This window comes from Harpia harpyja, chromosome 12 (assembly GCF_026419915.1).
Source record: "Harpia harpyja isolate bHarHar1 chromosome 12, bHarHar1 primary haplotype, whole genome shotgun sequence".
NCBI lineage: Eukaryota > Metazoa > Chordata > Aves > Accipitriformes > Accipitridae > Harpia > Harpia harpyja.
In genome coordinates this window covers 2,422,392-2,435,844 of record NC_068951.1, presented here as the reverse complement: position 1 = coordinate 2,435,844, position 13,453 = coordinate 2,422,392, and the positions used below count along the sequence as shown (strand labels likewise).

Sequence of the window (13,453 nt, the reverse complement as noted above, 5' to 3'; positions counted from 1 at the left end):
ACTTCAGTCTACTCATAGCTAAGATTTCTCATCTGATGATCATCTAGTAGCACACATAAGCAAATATATTAAATCTGAAGAGCTAAGTAACCAAATCACAAGAACATAGTATTCCAGCTGAGCCTTGCTAACAAGTACAGCAGAAGAGCCATACACAAGTCTTGCAGGAAATATTCTTGTTCATTTGCCAAAGTAAGTTGGCCTTTTTTGCAAAGATTACTTTCTGAAGGGAGCACAGTGTAGACATAGTAAGCCCATGGAAAATGATAGAAAAGGAGTTTTAAAGGAACTACCTCAAGGAAGCATGTAGCACATACTTGATTTTGGCACAATATGCACACAGACAACCCAGACCAAAGGACAGATGTGTCAATATTGCAAAGGTGATAAGTGACAGGTGTTACTTAGTTTTGTCAAACAGATGAGAGAATATCCATTCTGGTTGCTTCTCTACCAAATTCCACTAAGCCACATTTCAAATGAGTGCTGCCATCAGTATATGCCACACCACTGATCTTTTGAGGTGTTAAGATCTCATAATTCCGCTCCTCTTTCTAAAACTTTTTCCTTTCTCCTCTTTTTTCCAATTTAAAAGCAAAGGGGAAGGAAAAAAAAAGAGAGAGAGAAGAAAAAAGAAACAAGAACTCAGCTAGACCAGGAACAAAACAACCGCTTTCGGCACAGACTGAAATGTTTTACTAAGGTTAAGCCCTTTGAAAATGAGCATCAGTGACTATATTCATGGCAAGAGGAAGAAAATAACTTTAATAATGCCATGATTTAAAAAGCAAAAATTGTTATTGCTTTTAAAATTCCACAAGTGGCAGACAATAACAGCATAGCAACAGGATTCTGATTACATCGTAATAATGTGGGTCTCACAGCAAGTCCACAGCTATTACAGAGCGATTAGCCATCAGCACCTGGAGAAACTCCATTTACACTGACTGCCTCAATCTCCTCCACAAGTCATTTACAAGTATATGATCCTAATTTCTATTAAAAAACCCACACACAACATGCTGGGACTAGAAGATTATTTGGACAATTTGGATCAACCTATTTGATAGTTTAATGCGTTTTGGAATTTTTTTTTTTATTTCTTTCCTTTTATCCCCTCCCATAAAACGCCTGGAGCATGATCAAGCAGATGAAAAGCTGAACTAGTTTTAATTTTTATATTTGATTATTTTCTTTGCTTAAAGAGACAGGAAGCTGCTGAATTTGCATGGATACCAGCCCCATTTTGGAACCCCTCATTTCTGCAGAATGTATTATCTCCTCCCACACTGGGAAGTGAAGTTAGAAACTACTCGCTCAGTCCTCCCATAGTCATTGCAGGTACCACGGATGCAGCAGGGTCCCAGTCAATGCCTCGTGGGCTATTTATATCCACAAGTCAGTTGAGGAGTTCTTCACACCAACCAGAAAAGCAAGTGCAGGCAGAAACCAGAGGGCAGAGTGGACACGAGGAGGCTATCCCCAAGCCATGTTGTCTCACAACTGACCACGGGACTAACATTTGGTACTCTAAAGTGTATCCCGTATTTATGAAGGAGCAACAGAACATACCAAATCAATTCCACCTTGTGCCAGAAATATCATACTAGGTGGATACTCCAGCACACCACCAACAAGGAGAACAAATTTTAATTGCATTAAGACTATCGTGATACAGAAAATATAGGCCATTTTAATGTCATTTTCCATGCCTCTGTTACTCATATAACAACTTTACCACCAGGGAGAGGAATACAGCACATTTTTTCCAAGCATCTGGAGAAAGATACTGAAGATTGACCTGATGCATTTAAAACCTTAAAGGTCTTTTACCCTGTCAAAAATTAAAGGGAAGAAGTCCTGCCCTGATGGGTTAGAATGCATTGCAAAGAGAAACAATGACCTGGAGGCTTCAGAAAGGTGCAGCTACATCCAGTCAAAGAAGTGGTAAGGTTTTAGATGGGACAAATTAAGGATGTTGAAAAACAAATAAACAAACAAAAAACTGAGGAACATACTGATTTTTCCCAAAGCAGACAGAACCGTCCTGCACAATCACACAGTTCCAGAGAGAGGATCAAGGCAACTTACCTTGCTTTGTGTGAACTCTCTGAACATGGCTGCCAGGCCATCATCATCAACGTCACTATCTGTTTTAATAGCAACATTAAGAATGTGAATGGGCTCCTCGCGGGCAGCCTGCAATTTAAAGAAAATATTCCCCATAAATAAATAGTTAACAACTTAACACCTGTGAGTTCTCAAAAGAGGCTCCCTAAATACAATTCTAAAATACAGATGCCCTAGGGAAAAATGACCTCAGCAGATCATGCCATAAGCCAAGGAAAACTATGAGGGAATTCTTGACCAAGCAGCCTCACAAATTTGCAATTTCACTGAAGTAAGAGTTAATGTCCACAAATAGCAAACAAGCTTCATTTGGAGAATCCAATTCTGACGGTCACATCTGACTTGGCTAACTCAAGTGTGCTTCATTTGGATGCACAACGAATGCAGGGTCAGGTCCTCTCTTTACAAGATGCAGTACAGGCAGGACATTAGAGGACTTTGGCATCAAGAAAGGTAATGAAATTAAGCAAATTTGAAGTGTAGGAGCAAAACAATGTGGTTTCACATCTACAACAAAATGAAATAATGTGGAAGCATCAGTTACATTAGAGCTCTGAGAAATAACAAATTTAGCATTTCAGAGCCTGCAGTTAACTGTGAAAAACTGAGCATGAACAGGAAATTATCCTTGGTGAGGTGAGGGGGAGGTAAAGAGAGAGATCTGAGGACATTAAGGTTGACGGTAATATTCTGGAACAAGGCTACAGTACTTACACACATCAAGATCAATGGATCAGTTTAAAACCAAACCCTATTCTGGACACAGACTGTATTCCAACAGAGCTTCCTGCTGTTGGGGGGCAGGACAGAGCAGTGGAGCAGCTACCTGTGTCTCTAAGGGAAACTGGTCTTCTGTCACTAAGGATTATAAACCATCTGCTTCCTCTGCACCTGCTCTCCACATCAATGCAAAAACAGTTCTAAGAGGTTGAACAGTGAGAAGAATCAGGATGTAATCTGACTAGGAAGGGAGTAAGACAGAAAATAAGGCAAGTCAGTCTTAAAGTAAAGGCAGTTGAATACGCAGTTCAACACCCCGGTGCACGGAGAAGGTCTGGAAACTTAATCATGGGTCTAAACTCTCAGTTATGCTGCTGTGGATCCAGTAATTCTGCTGATGTTAAAAGCTACAAACTAAATTTACATGGAGAGTAAGAGACTTAACTGTAGCTTTAGAACAGAGTCAGAAAATGGCCACCTACTTGGAATCACCTGCTGTGAAACAAGCAAACAAATCACATACATAAATACATAAAGCTCTTAACTCCTGCTTCCAGCACTCGAACTAGTGAAAAGTATCTTGCCTGCAGTCACTGCGGCATTCTGCACGCCTTCTATTTCCAACCTGAGAGCAATCTCAAGAGAAAAAACTACCGTACCTTATCTTCATCATACAAGGAAGCATGGCCAGCTTCAGGGAAGGTTGGGCTCTGGGGAGGAGAGTCGCAGAAGCAACCCATCACTTCATCAAATATTCTGAAATACACCAGAGAAGTATTAGTTATCAACACACTGCTGCTAGCCCACTGAAAGCACATAGCACTAAAATCCACAAATCTTGTTGCTAAGGAGGGGAGGGGGACAAAAGGAGTCCCTTCCCTTTGCAGGACTGAAACTCAAAAGATGAAGAGGCAATACCTCCTCCACCCCTCAAACCAAAGCAGACCCTGGATCTTCTAACATTTGTCAGGGATCTTATGGTTGCAGGCCCTCACGACTGCTATGGGCTCTGCTGGGGGTTTTTTGCCTACCCCTCGAAGTTTGAAAGCATAAAGAACACATCCTCCCACATATATATGCGTGAAGAAGAGCGTTAAAAGAAATCAGCACATTTGCAAATGAGCTCCAATCAGCAGAAATTCAAGATGCTGATCCTTCTGGCTGCAAACTGCTCTTACAGCAGTCTGAAACTTTCAGTAATCTCAAGGAGACAGACAAGGGGATCCAAACAAACTACCACCTGAAACTCAGCAAACAAGCTCAGGACCAGTTTAAACCTGACTCTAGACAAGGCAAAGATTTTGTCCAGTTCCATTTGGGCCCACCTAGGAAGCTGGCAACACAAACAATCATCACCCTTCCCCACATACCTGACAAAATCTTCAAATGTGCGGAAGGACACCATTCCACCCATCCGCTGGCACGGTGGAGTGAATGAATTGTCTAGCAGTACATCACTCACGCTAGCTACATGGACCATCCCGTAGTGATTGAGGTTGGAAGAGAAGGACATTCTAAATGGCAATTCAATAAGATCACAGTTAGTAGGGACAAGGGAGAGAAGAATATCACTGGAAAAAGATTTGTGCATGTGTGTATGCTTTGACCACTTGAAGCGCGGCTGTTTATCCAATATAACTGTTGCATGATTTGTTAGATTCTTCAGCACACCGGACCTGCTGTACTGTCTTCTCCAAAGTCCCTGCAATGCTGGCATGCCTCTGGTGCCATTAATGCCCTTACCTGGACATTGTCCCAATGTACAGGAACAGTTAAAAGAGTTAGGAAATAATGTTATAACCCTTTAAAACAAGTATTTCTTAAGGAGTTTCTTGAGATGGATGACAGGTGAATTATGACTATGTAGCGCTGAATGTATTTTTCCTCCTGTATGTATGTTTTGCTTTACAGGTGGAATACTGAGATAAACAACAACAATTCTAAGCTTCGACACTTTAAAGACTTAGTAAATTTTTACAAATTAAGTTGAAGTGTACCAAGCTATATTATCTTATTGCTTCCACAATTTTTCTGGTCATACTATAATTCATGGTCCTCAAATGCAGCGTGGTCCAGTGACCTCTCTAAAATCCTATACTGGAAATGGGGTTTTCTATAGTCTTACGCTAGTATTCCCACCCTAAATAAAGTCTTATTACAGTGCCTTCCACTTTAACTGCTGACCAAATTAATGTGCTCCTCCATCTAATTTAATCCATACTTTAAAAACATTGCAACTCCCCTTACTCATTTATTTTGCTCAGTTTTGATTGCTAAAAGGTGGCAGCTGCTAAATACAAGCAGTTGGCCACAGAACACATCTATCTTAAGGGGCAAGGAAGGCAGAACTCCAGACACTTAGTATTGTCATACTTACTGACGTGCCTGATGTCTGCTGTTCAGGCACTGAGATACACTGCAGTACACACATCACTCACACAGGACCAATTCCTTATTTAAGTGAGGAGGACTGGAACAGATTTACACAAGCTTAGAGGAAGGCACTAAGTAAGAGACTTCTATTTAAAGCAGGAGCACCGTTCACTAAAGGTCAGCATTCCTTCCTGGCAGAGGGCAAGATCCTGAATATATTAAAGTATCACTGAGTTCTCATACAGTTCAACTGCTATGGCAGCACACACCCGCTGTGAAATAGTTTGTGTAATTTGGGGGTTTGGGCTATTATTATTATGTTTTTTTGAAGACCCACAATGTTATGGTCAAGACTAGCAGAGGAAGTTTCTCACACAGTGAACAAAAAGCATACAACTACCTAGACATCCTTTCCCTAGCTACTAGAATTGGGTTTTGCCTCCTCTGCAATAATTATTTCTGATTTCTGAACTGTGCTACAGAGTCATCTTAATTCACTGAGGGCCCTACTTCAAAAGTTCCCTGCAACATGGTGAGACCTTCAAGCTTGCTGTGAAGAAACAGAAATGCCGAGCTGGCACACGGCAGTGCTCTGCGACACAGGAACAGTGCACTCTTACTTGCTTCGCTCTCCCCAGGGCTTAGGAAGACATTAACAAAGTTAAGTTTCTGTCCTACCCAACTGGTGCCACAACAGGAGGCAGAAGGCAATGGGAAAAAAATCAGGGCGCTGATTCAGCACAGCATGTGCTTAACTTACAACTTGTAAAGTCAAAAAGATGCTCAACTGCCGTGCTGGATCAGACGCCAGTGGCACAGCAGGCAAACCAGGAGCCCAGCCATGCTGGCTATGGCACTGCTGCCAGCCACACAGATTCAGGACCAAACTGTGGACTGCTGACACTGCTACTTACCAGCTTTACTAAGATTTCTTCCTTTCCACGTACAGTAAACCATTGTGATATGGTCCTAAGTATACTGTTAACAAGTCTAAAGTATCATCAGTTTGATTAATAGCTCTCCATGTTTAAAGTCACTCTATGTTTCCATAATTTATCTCTGATTAAGAGCCATGAGACTTTCAAGCCCATTTTTACTATTTTTCCCTAAATAGTCTTGTAAGCAGTAATAAATAATAGGTATTCACGTTTTGAAAGAGAAAAATTTTTCAGGACATGCCTTGGTGTACATTTCTTACAACTAATACAAAAAATACCACAGAACAGTAACTAAACAAAAAGACAGCAGACATTTTTCATGTATTATTTAAAACAAGAAATACTTTTCAACTGAGACATGGGAGGAAAAATTAGCGTCCAAAACACAACAAAACATGCTGTCAGCTGTTTGAGATGTAGATTCATCTATGGTGTGAGGGAGGTGGAACAGCCTCGACAAATTCTAAGCTAGTTGCAAGAAACCAGAGTAGCAACAGGTATGCTATTGGCTAGGAATAACTGCCTGTTTAACTGTGACACCCTACCAGAGGGTCAACAGCTGGGAATCCAGTTCCAAAAAAGAGACCCTAGAAACAGCATTCTGCTAGAAGTTTGCTGTGTACCATACTGCAGATGAGCTGAGTCACCTGGCAAATTTAATTTTAAAGATTGCTGCATGCAAAGCTTTTTTAAAGGGTAAAGAAAAGCTGAAAACATGTTTTAGACAAAGGGAGAGGAAAAGGCAAGGAAAAAGAGGAGTTATGTTTGAGAGCTTCCCAAGTAAAGATAAGGGCACTAAAACAAAACATGTTAAAACAATAAGTATTAGGCTACTTCTTTCTAGTCTGTCTTTTCAAATTTTAAAAGATGACAAGTACCATACCTGTTTAGCGTGGGGATGTTCCCTCTGTAATCAAACAACCACAGTTAGTTACAGATTGGTTAGTGAAAGCCATAATAAAGAACCATCATCAAGCTGATACACAGACCAGCAACACGTTTACAATTTACTAAACCAAAATTTGTCAACCATCAGGTATCAGGCAGAATTCAATTTCATTGACCCTGAGAAGGCACCCACCACCTGACTTCGCTTGCCACGGCTGCCATGGGAATGAGCACAGACCATGCACATAACATGCAAATAATATACCCCAGGAAAACACATTGTATTTGCAAGGTACCCTGCATTTCTATAGCATCTTTTATCATACCCACTTCAAGCCCTTTGCATACACCAAGTGAGCTTTACAAGCAAGACCAGAGGGGGGAGTTTGCACTCCCCGACAGAAGGGCAAACAGCACAGATGCAAAAAGTGACCGCATCACACAGGAAGATTGCAACAGGTTCAGGAAAACAAGGCAAATCCTCATTGCCAAACCTCTACGCTAAGCAGCAGCCCACGCCCTGGCTCCCACAACAATGCAGTAATAAAGCAAACACGCACATAAACACCATGTAATACTTTGCATTTTCAGCATTCAAGGCCTTGAATACCAAAAAAGAACAAGCAGAACTTAAGGCTAATTTTAGGAAAATTTTACAGTTCCTTTTATAACATCAGCCCAACTCTTCACATATTTGCATGCAGACTGGGGCTTAGTGATGCACGTAAGACAGAAGGGAGCTGAGGGGCACATTTTCAAACCAGCATAAGAACAGCACAGTCTGGCCCATGCTAGCTACATTCACAAAAGCATAAGGTGGCATACTGCTTCATGCAAGACATAAAAATTGCTGTGATCTGACATTCAAAACAGTAAAGATTAAATTGAAAAAAAAGTTACATGCACACGTGAGGCTTGTGCAAAGAGATTAGCAAACATGAGAAGATTGAAAGCAAAGCTTCAGGGAGCATGTAACTGGACATTCACCCTCCCCTTCCCTGCAGAAACCTGTAGGAGATCAAACCACATACTTTCTTAACATCCTTAACCATAGACAAGACCCCAAGTTACTGGGCATGACATTTCGGTACTTAATAACCAGTGTGTTTCCATGGTCACACTGCTAAATACACTGATTGCACCTGGTCCTGTTCTCAAACTGGTTTTGTCACAGCACAGTCATATTCACTACAAGGTTGTATGTTTGATGCATTACTGGTAGAGGCATGAAAAGTTCTCATGATCTCCTTAAGCCATACAGGAGAAAGCACAAAATGGCCTAGAGACATATCTGTTCAGTGGTAAATAACACAAGTATTTAATTTCATTTGGAGACAGTGGAGAATGACATTGTGCTGTAGAGCCTGTGGTTAGGACCAAAAGGGCCATGAGGCCTCAGGGGGTTGAGACTATTTTTCCAGCTTGGCAAATGGTGGGAAAGCTGCATGTGATCTACTTCAGTTGAAAAAAACAGTCTGGAGAGGACTGGCAGTTCCTACACCTGATAGGCTTGTGTAGCAGTCCCTGGAACGCTTTCAGAAAACATACAGAAAAAACCCCAGCATAACAAATGTTCCTCTCCGTCTCAAAAAGAGCACCCTGTCGCTTTGCTCCAGGAACTGTTCTCCAGCCACTCAGTATGGAGCTGAAGAGACTATGGCAAGAATCGCAATGAGGAAAACAGAAGACTCAGTGGCTGGAGATGTCAGAAAAGAATGGAGAAATAGTCTTCAAGCTGCACGCTATGGGGCTGGCTTTATATCTACAGATCATCATAGCTGTGGAGGGCTTTTCGTAACAGGAGCTGCATTGTCACTTGTCACTGAATCGCACTAAGAGGTAAAGGTTTGACATTTGCAGTACCATCAGGCCTTGTGAAAAGGCACTACAGTCCACTGAGCTACACCTCTGCAGCTCTGACAAATAAAACACCAGCTGCAAGCCAGCCTACTCAGCCTTGTGGCAACATCAGTGCCAACGAGCAGCACCATGGTTCTGGGAGCCGAATAAAGGCACAGCTGATGGAGCGCACGCCGACAGCGTTCTCCACAGCCAACTCCACGCAGCTGATCACAGGATCAGAAACTTCACCACACCAGCCCCAGCCCTTCTCCCCATCTCTTTTAAACTTTTAAAAAGGCCCTTCTTGACCAGGGAAGCTGATCTCCCTAGGAATCTGCTCCATACCAATGCAAGCTCTACTGCTACAATTACTCCTTCTGCTCAAGCAGACAAAAATCCCCTTAGCTCGCCCCTGCACCTCCTGGTTGAATCTGAACTTGTTTCCCTTTGCCCCTCCCTTTTGTTCTTTTTTTTTTTTAAAACAAGAGCACTCCCCTATGAAAATGATGGCAATGCATGCAAAGCGCCACTAGTTATATCAAGCTGTGATTGAGTGCCAGCGCAGGGCAAAGCTTTTGAAATCAGGCAGCAAAGCGGAATCAGCAGAGGTCGGCTGAATAACCCACTTGTAGTTATTAACAGCAGTACCACAGGAGAAAGAGCAATTCCACTGGCTGTGACCAGTGGCATTCCTCTTATGTTTCTTCATTTCTGTAGAAGAATCTAAACAGAAGGCTGTGAAACATGCCTCAAACCATACATTTTGATTGGGTTTTTCCTCTCCCTCTTTCTTTCCTTATTCTTCTGCTCCCTCTGTGATTCAGCCAAGCTGAATCTGCTACTGAAGTCCAATTTGCATAAAATTATCATTGTTCCATTCAGTTTGCTGCCCCTTCAACAGCCCCTTCTTTGCTCAGTTGGAAGATTTTGCCCTTTCTGAAACAGGCAAGCCAAGGGAACTGCAACACATTACTGCTGCCTGCTGTCTAATTAACATCAAACCCTCAGCACGAAACTGCAGGGATTTACAGGTGTCCTGGAATCATTTTCCCCTCCTCCCTCCAGATATCAGCCAGTCTCTCGCAACAAGGAGGGGACCTCAGGCTACCTAATGATACGCTACGAGTTATACACTCAGGTCTCCAGGCTCATACGGTTAAGAGTCCAAAGCAGCACAGCTGATTCAATACTGGCAATCCAAAGACTGATTCAAGAGGCTGTTTTAGCAACTACTTTAGTCCACAGAAAACGCTTCCATTTTGCCAGAAATTGAAATCTTACGAGTATATCGTTGTAAAATGATAGTAGGAAGAAACCTACAGACACTGCTCTACGTGTAAGCGAGTTTTGGTTTCTTATTCTTCCGTAAAAAGCACTGTTTGGAAACAGCATTATTTAATTTGGCTTTCAGCCTTCAAAATAGTTTCTACCTGTAAGCTAAGGAAGAGGCTGACAAAAAAGAACAAACAAAATATTCCATAGATGATAAAACATCAAGAGACAGCAAAGGAGAGATCATGCACCACTCTTAAGCCTTGAAATCAGCAACATCAAAGTCCAAGTAGGGTGTCAACAAACATCCACAAGCACAGGAAGAGGAGATACTGGGCAGAAACAAGCACAAGATAGTTGAGACATTTATACTGATACCCTTGGAAATACAAAGCAGCTAATGACTAGACCTGAACTCCACCCTTGGAAGCATCACGGACAGCAGGATGCAGTCCCAAGAACGAATTCAACCTAGACAAGTCGAAGTAAGGCATTTGCCTGTATGTCCATGTTTGCCGAGTTGTGTGCATTCCCAACTCCAAATGCAATTGGGATTAGGTGGTATCAGACATCTTGTTTATCAAGTTTCAAAAGTGAAACTTGCTTTAAAGCTAATTAAGCCAACTATCAAAACTTGAAGTCTTAATCTGCAGTGCTAACACCTTTCTTCACTTCCACCTTCCAACGGTACATCCCGACTCAAGATTCCTCAGGACGTCTGAAGGCCAAGTGTGGCAGTTAGGGGTGGCACATGGGACAAAAGGAAGGCGTGGGCTCAATGCACAGATGGATTGGGAAGGAGTGGCTAAGGCATCAGAGTGAGCAAAACAGGCTGGGTTACACTTCAACTTCCTTTGGGGCTCAACGTATTCAGAAGGCAGAGCCCTGTGGTATCATTGCCATACCCCCAAATAAAGATACATCCAGCATCTCTAAGTCACCCTTGTCAGCAATTGTCTTAGCATCTGACAGAGGGAACACATTTATTTACCTCACCTCTGAGGAAAACAGAGGGATCTGTTTTGTGGGAACACATTTACCTCCGAGTCCTTCCCTTCTGATCCTCCAGCACATCTGCTACTGGGGAAGGAAAGATCAAGAGAGCAGCTGAACAACCTGGTTGGGGGAATGCAGTGAGCTGGAGAAAAGGGGATGCTTTAGGAGGAGCAGTGCAGCAGCACGATTCTGCAGAGCAGGCTCCAAAAGCTGGCTACAGCAGACAATGTCCCAGTTTAATTTAAACCTTACAGCTTCAGACATAAGAAAGGCTGTTTGAAAGCAGGAGAGGAGAGGGGGATTATTAGAAAAAAAAACTTCTCCTGTTGAAAAAGCACTATAATTCCCTCTCCCTATACTAGACACACAATGTTTCTTTGAACAGAAGATTTTAAGCTAAGATTAGGCAAGCACTGTTTCATGTGCTGAACACCTAAGAAAGGCCTTTCAGTGTCTGTCACCTGGCTTGCCATTCTCACAAAGGAAGCTGAACTCTCTAAACACCAGTCAATATTCCACCAGCTTCCCATCTCAGCAGGGCAGTCTGAACAAGAGGGAAGCAAAGAACAGCTCAGAACAGGGCTCATTTCTTCCTCACATCTTTTCTCACCAGGACTCTAGATGACTGAAAGAGGCAGGTTATCCTAATGCAAGGGGCTCTGCACATAAGCATTTGTTTGCAGTATCCTGCTGCAGCATGTAGTGATCAGCATCCCGTAGATACCCTTGTATCGCTTCCTCCAGATTGGATTACTGCAACGCCCTCTACTTGGAGAGGGCTTGCAAACTCCATTTACTGCAAAAGGCACCAGATGGTTACACCGTACCCTCATCTGCCTTGCACCGGGTAATAAGGAATGCTGGTTTTGATCTATAAAGCCCTCTATGGTTTCAATTATAAGCAGTTTTTCTCCCTATGTCTTACCCTTGCAATCGGGATCAGTGGGGATTCTTACAACAGGATGTTTTCTATTAATTTAAACAAATAATTCCCAAAACAGTTTCTGCCCACAAAACCCACCAGGAGCAGGTTGCATTTCTATGACTTTGTTAGCAGATTTAACAGTTTTTCTTTCCTCTCTGCTTCCATGTAAAGCTTTCCTATGGGTAGTTGATGGCATTAATTTAGTGGCCAAAAATACAAAGTCTGAGTGCCTAGCTGTGATGAGTCAGACAAGTAGTAATGACTGTGATTGTTTCTGTTACAATTAAGTAAAGACATACCGGAGTTAAATACCAATAAGAAAGAATTTAAATATAGCAACCATTATCAGTTTGCAATTTTCTCTACATGAATATTTGCTCCAGTAAAATTCAGGCCCTTAAATGTTCACAGAAATCAGACACAAAAGGGACCAGGGCTTAAAAATATCTGATGAAGTGCTGAAAAATATGTGGCATCATACAACTAACACCAGTTCTGAAAGAGAATGGTCTCTTAAGGGCTCTCTGGTATCTACTCCTGGTTCACCAGGACCCAACCCAGCGGAGCCTCAAGGGACATTTTGCTTGGTCAGCTGGGATATTTTGGCTTTCAGGTTGTCCTTGGAATGCATTTTTAGCTTTTCACTCTAAAAGTTCGTGCTACAGAAGATACAAAAAAACATACGATGGACGTAGAACATGGTCAAAAACAACAAAGAAGACTTAAGCAAGACAATGTCAGAGTTTTGAGATTTCAGTGTCTTGGGCTTAACATAAGGTCTGCCTTTACAGCTAGCTTGAATCTACACACTTAGTGCTAATTTAAGACCCTAGGCATCCTGCTACCGGCTGTGCTTCAGCACCCAGCCACACAACAGCTGCACAAGTAGGTATACACTGCAAGAAGCTGCATCAAGCAAGAGGAACCAAATTCATCACTAACAGACGGAGGTGCAACTCAAAAGGAACTGAACCTGCCTATGCAAGCAGCGAATTTGTCCCCAAGCCTACTTGCCTCTGCACAAGGACAGCGATGCATTTTCAGTCAACCATCAGTAGCGCCGATGGTTGAGAAGCAGAACTGAGCTTCAGAACATTGCCCCAGCGAATTCACCGCAAAGGAGAGAGGAGATTTCAGGACAAAGAAGCTGTTCCCCAAGCAGGTAACAGTTCTCCTCTTCCATCTGACCTTGTCCAATTAAGCTTGTGCACAGTAATAGAGCAGTGGTCAGCATGGGCAGGCCAAACAACCCCCAAGCAACAGAGATAACTGAGACCAGCAAAGAGAAGAAATGGAGAAAGAATGGGGGGTGGGCAGAGAGTATTATAAAGGGGTACTAAAAATAGTATGCAATTATTTACAAATATTC

The 13,453-nt window shown here is 42.4% G+C and overlaps 1 protein-coding gene across 9 annotated transcripts in view; it reads right to left on the bottom strand.

The window, feature by feature from the left end:
- The window catches only part of ACACA (acetyl-CoA carboxylase alpha), a 141,093-nt gene that overhangs the window by 74,262 nt on the left and 53,378 nt on the right, over nucleotides 1-13,453 (bottom strand). For 7 of the 9 annotated variants that reach the window (XM_052804410.1, XM_052804416.1, XM_052804417.1 and 4 more), the window contains 4 exons: nucleotides 7,045-7,068; nucleotides 4,221-4,364; nucleotides 3,510-3,606; nucleotides 2,092-2,199 (listed from right to left, as the gene is read on the bottom strand). In XM_052804410.1, the coding sequence (XP_052660370.1) occupies nucleotides 2,092-2,199; nucleotides 3,510-3,606; nucleotides 4,221-4,364; nucleotides 7,045-7,068 (373 nt within the window). The remainder of the gene's footprint in view (nucleotides 1-2,091; nucleotides 2,200-3,509; nucleotides 3,607-4,220; nucleotides 4,365-7,044; nucleotides 7,069-13,453) is intronic. The other 2 variants (XM_052804412.1, XM_052804414.1) reach the window with 1 other exon arrangement.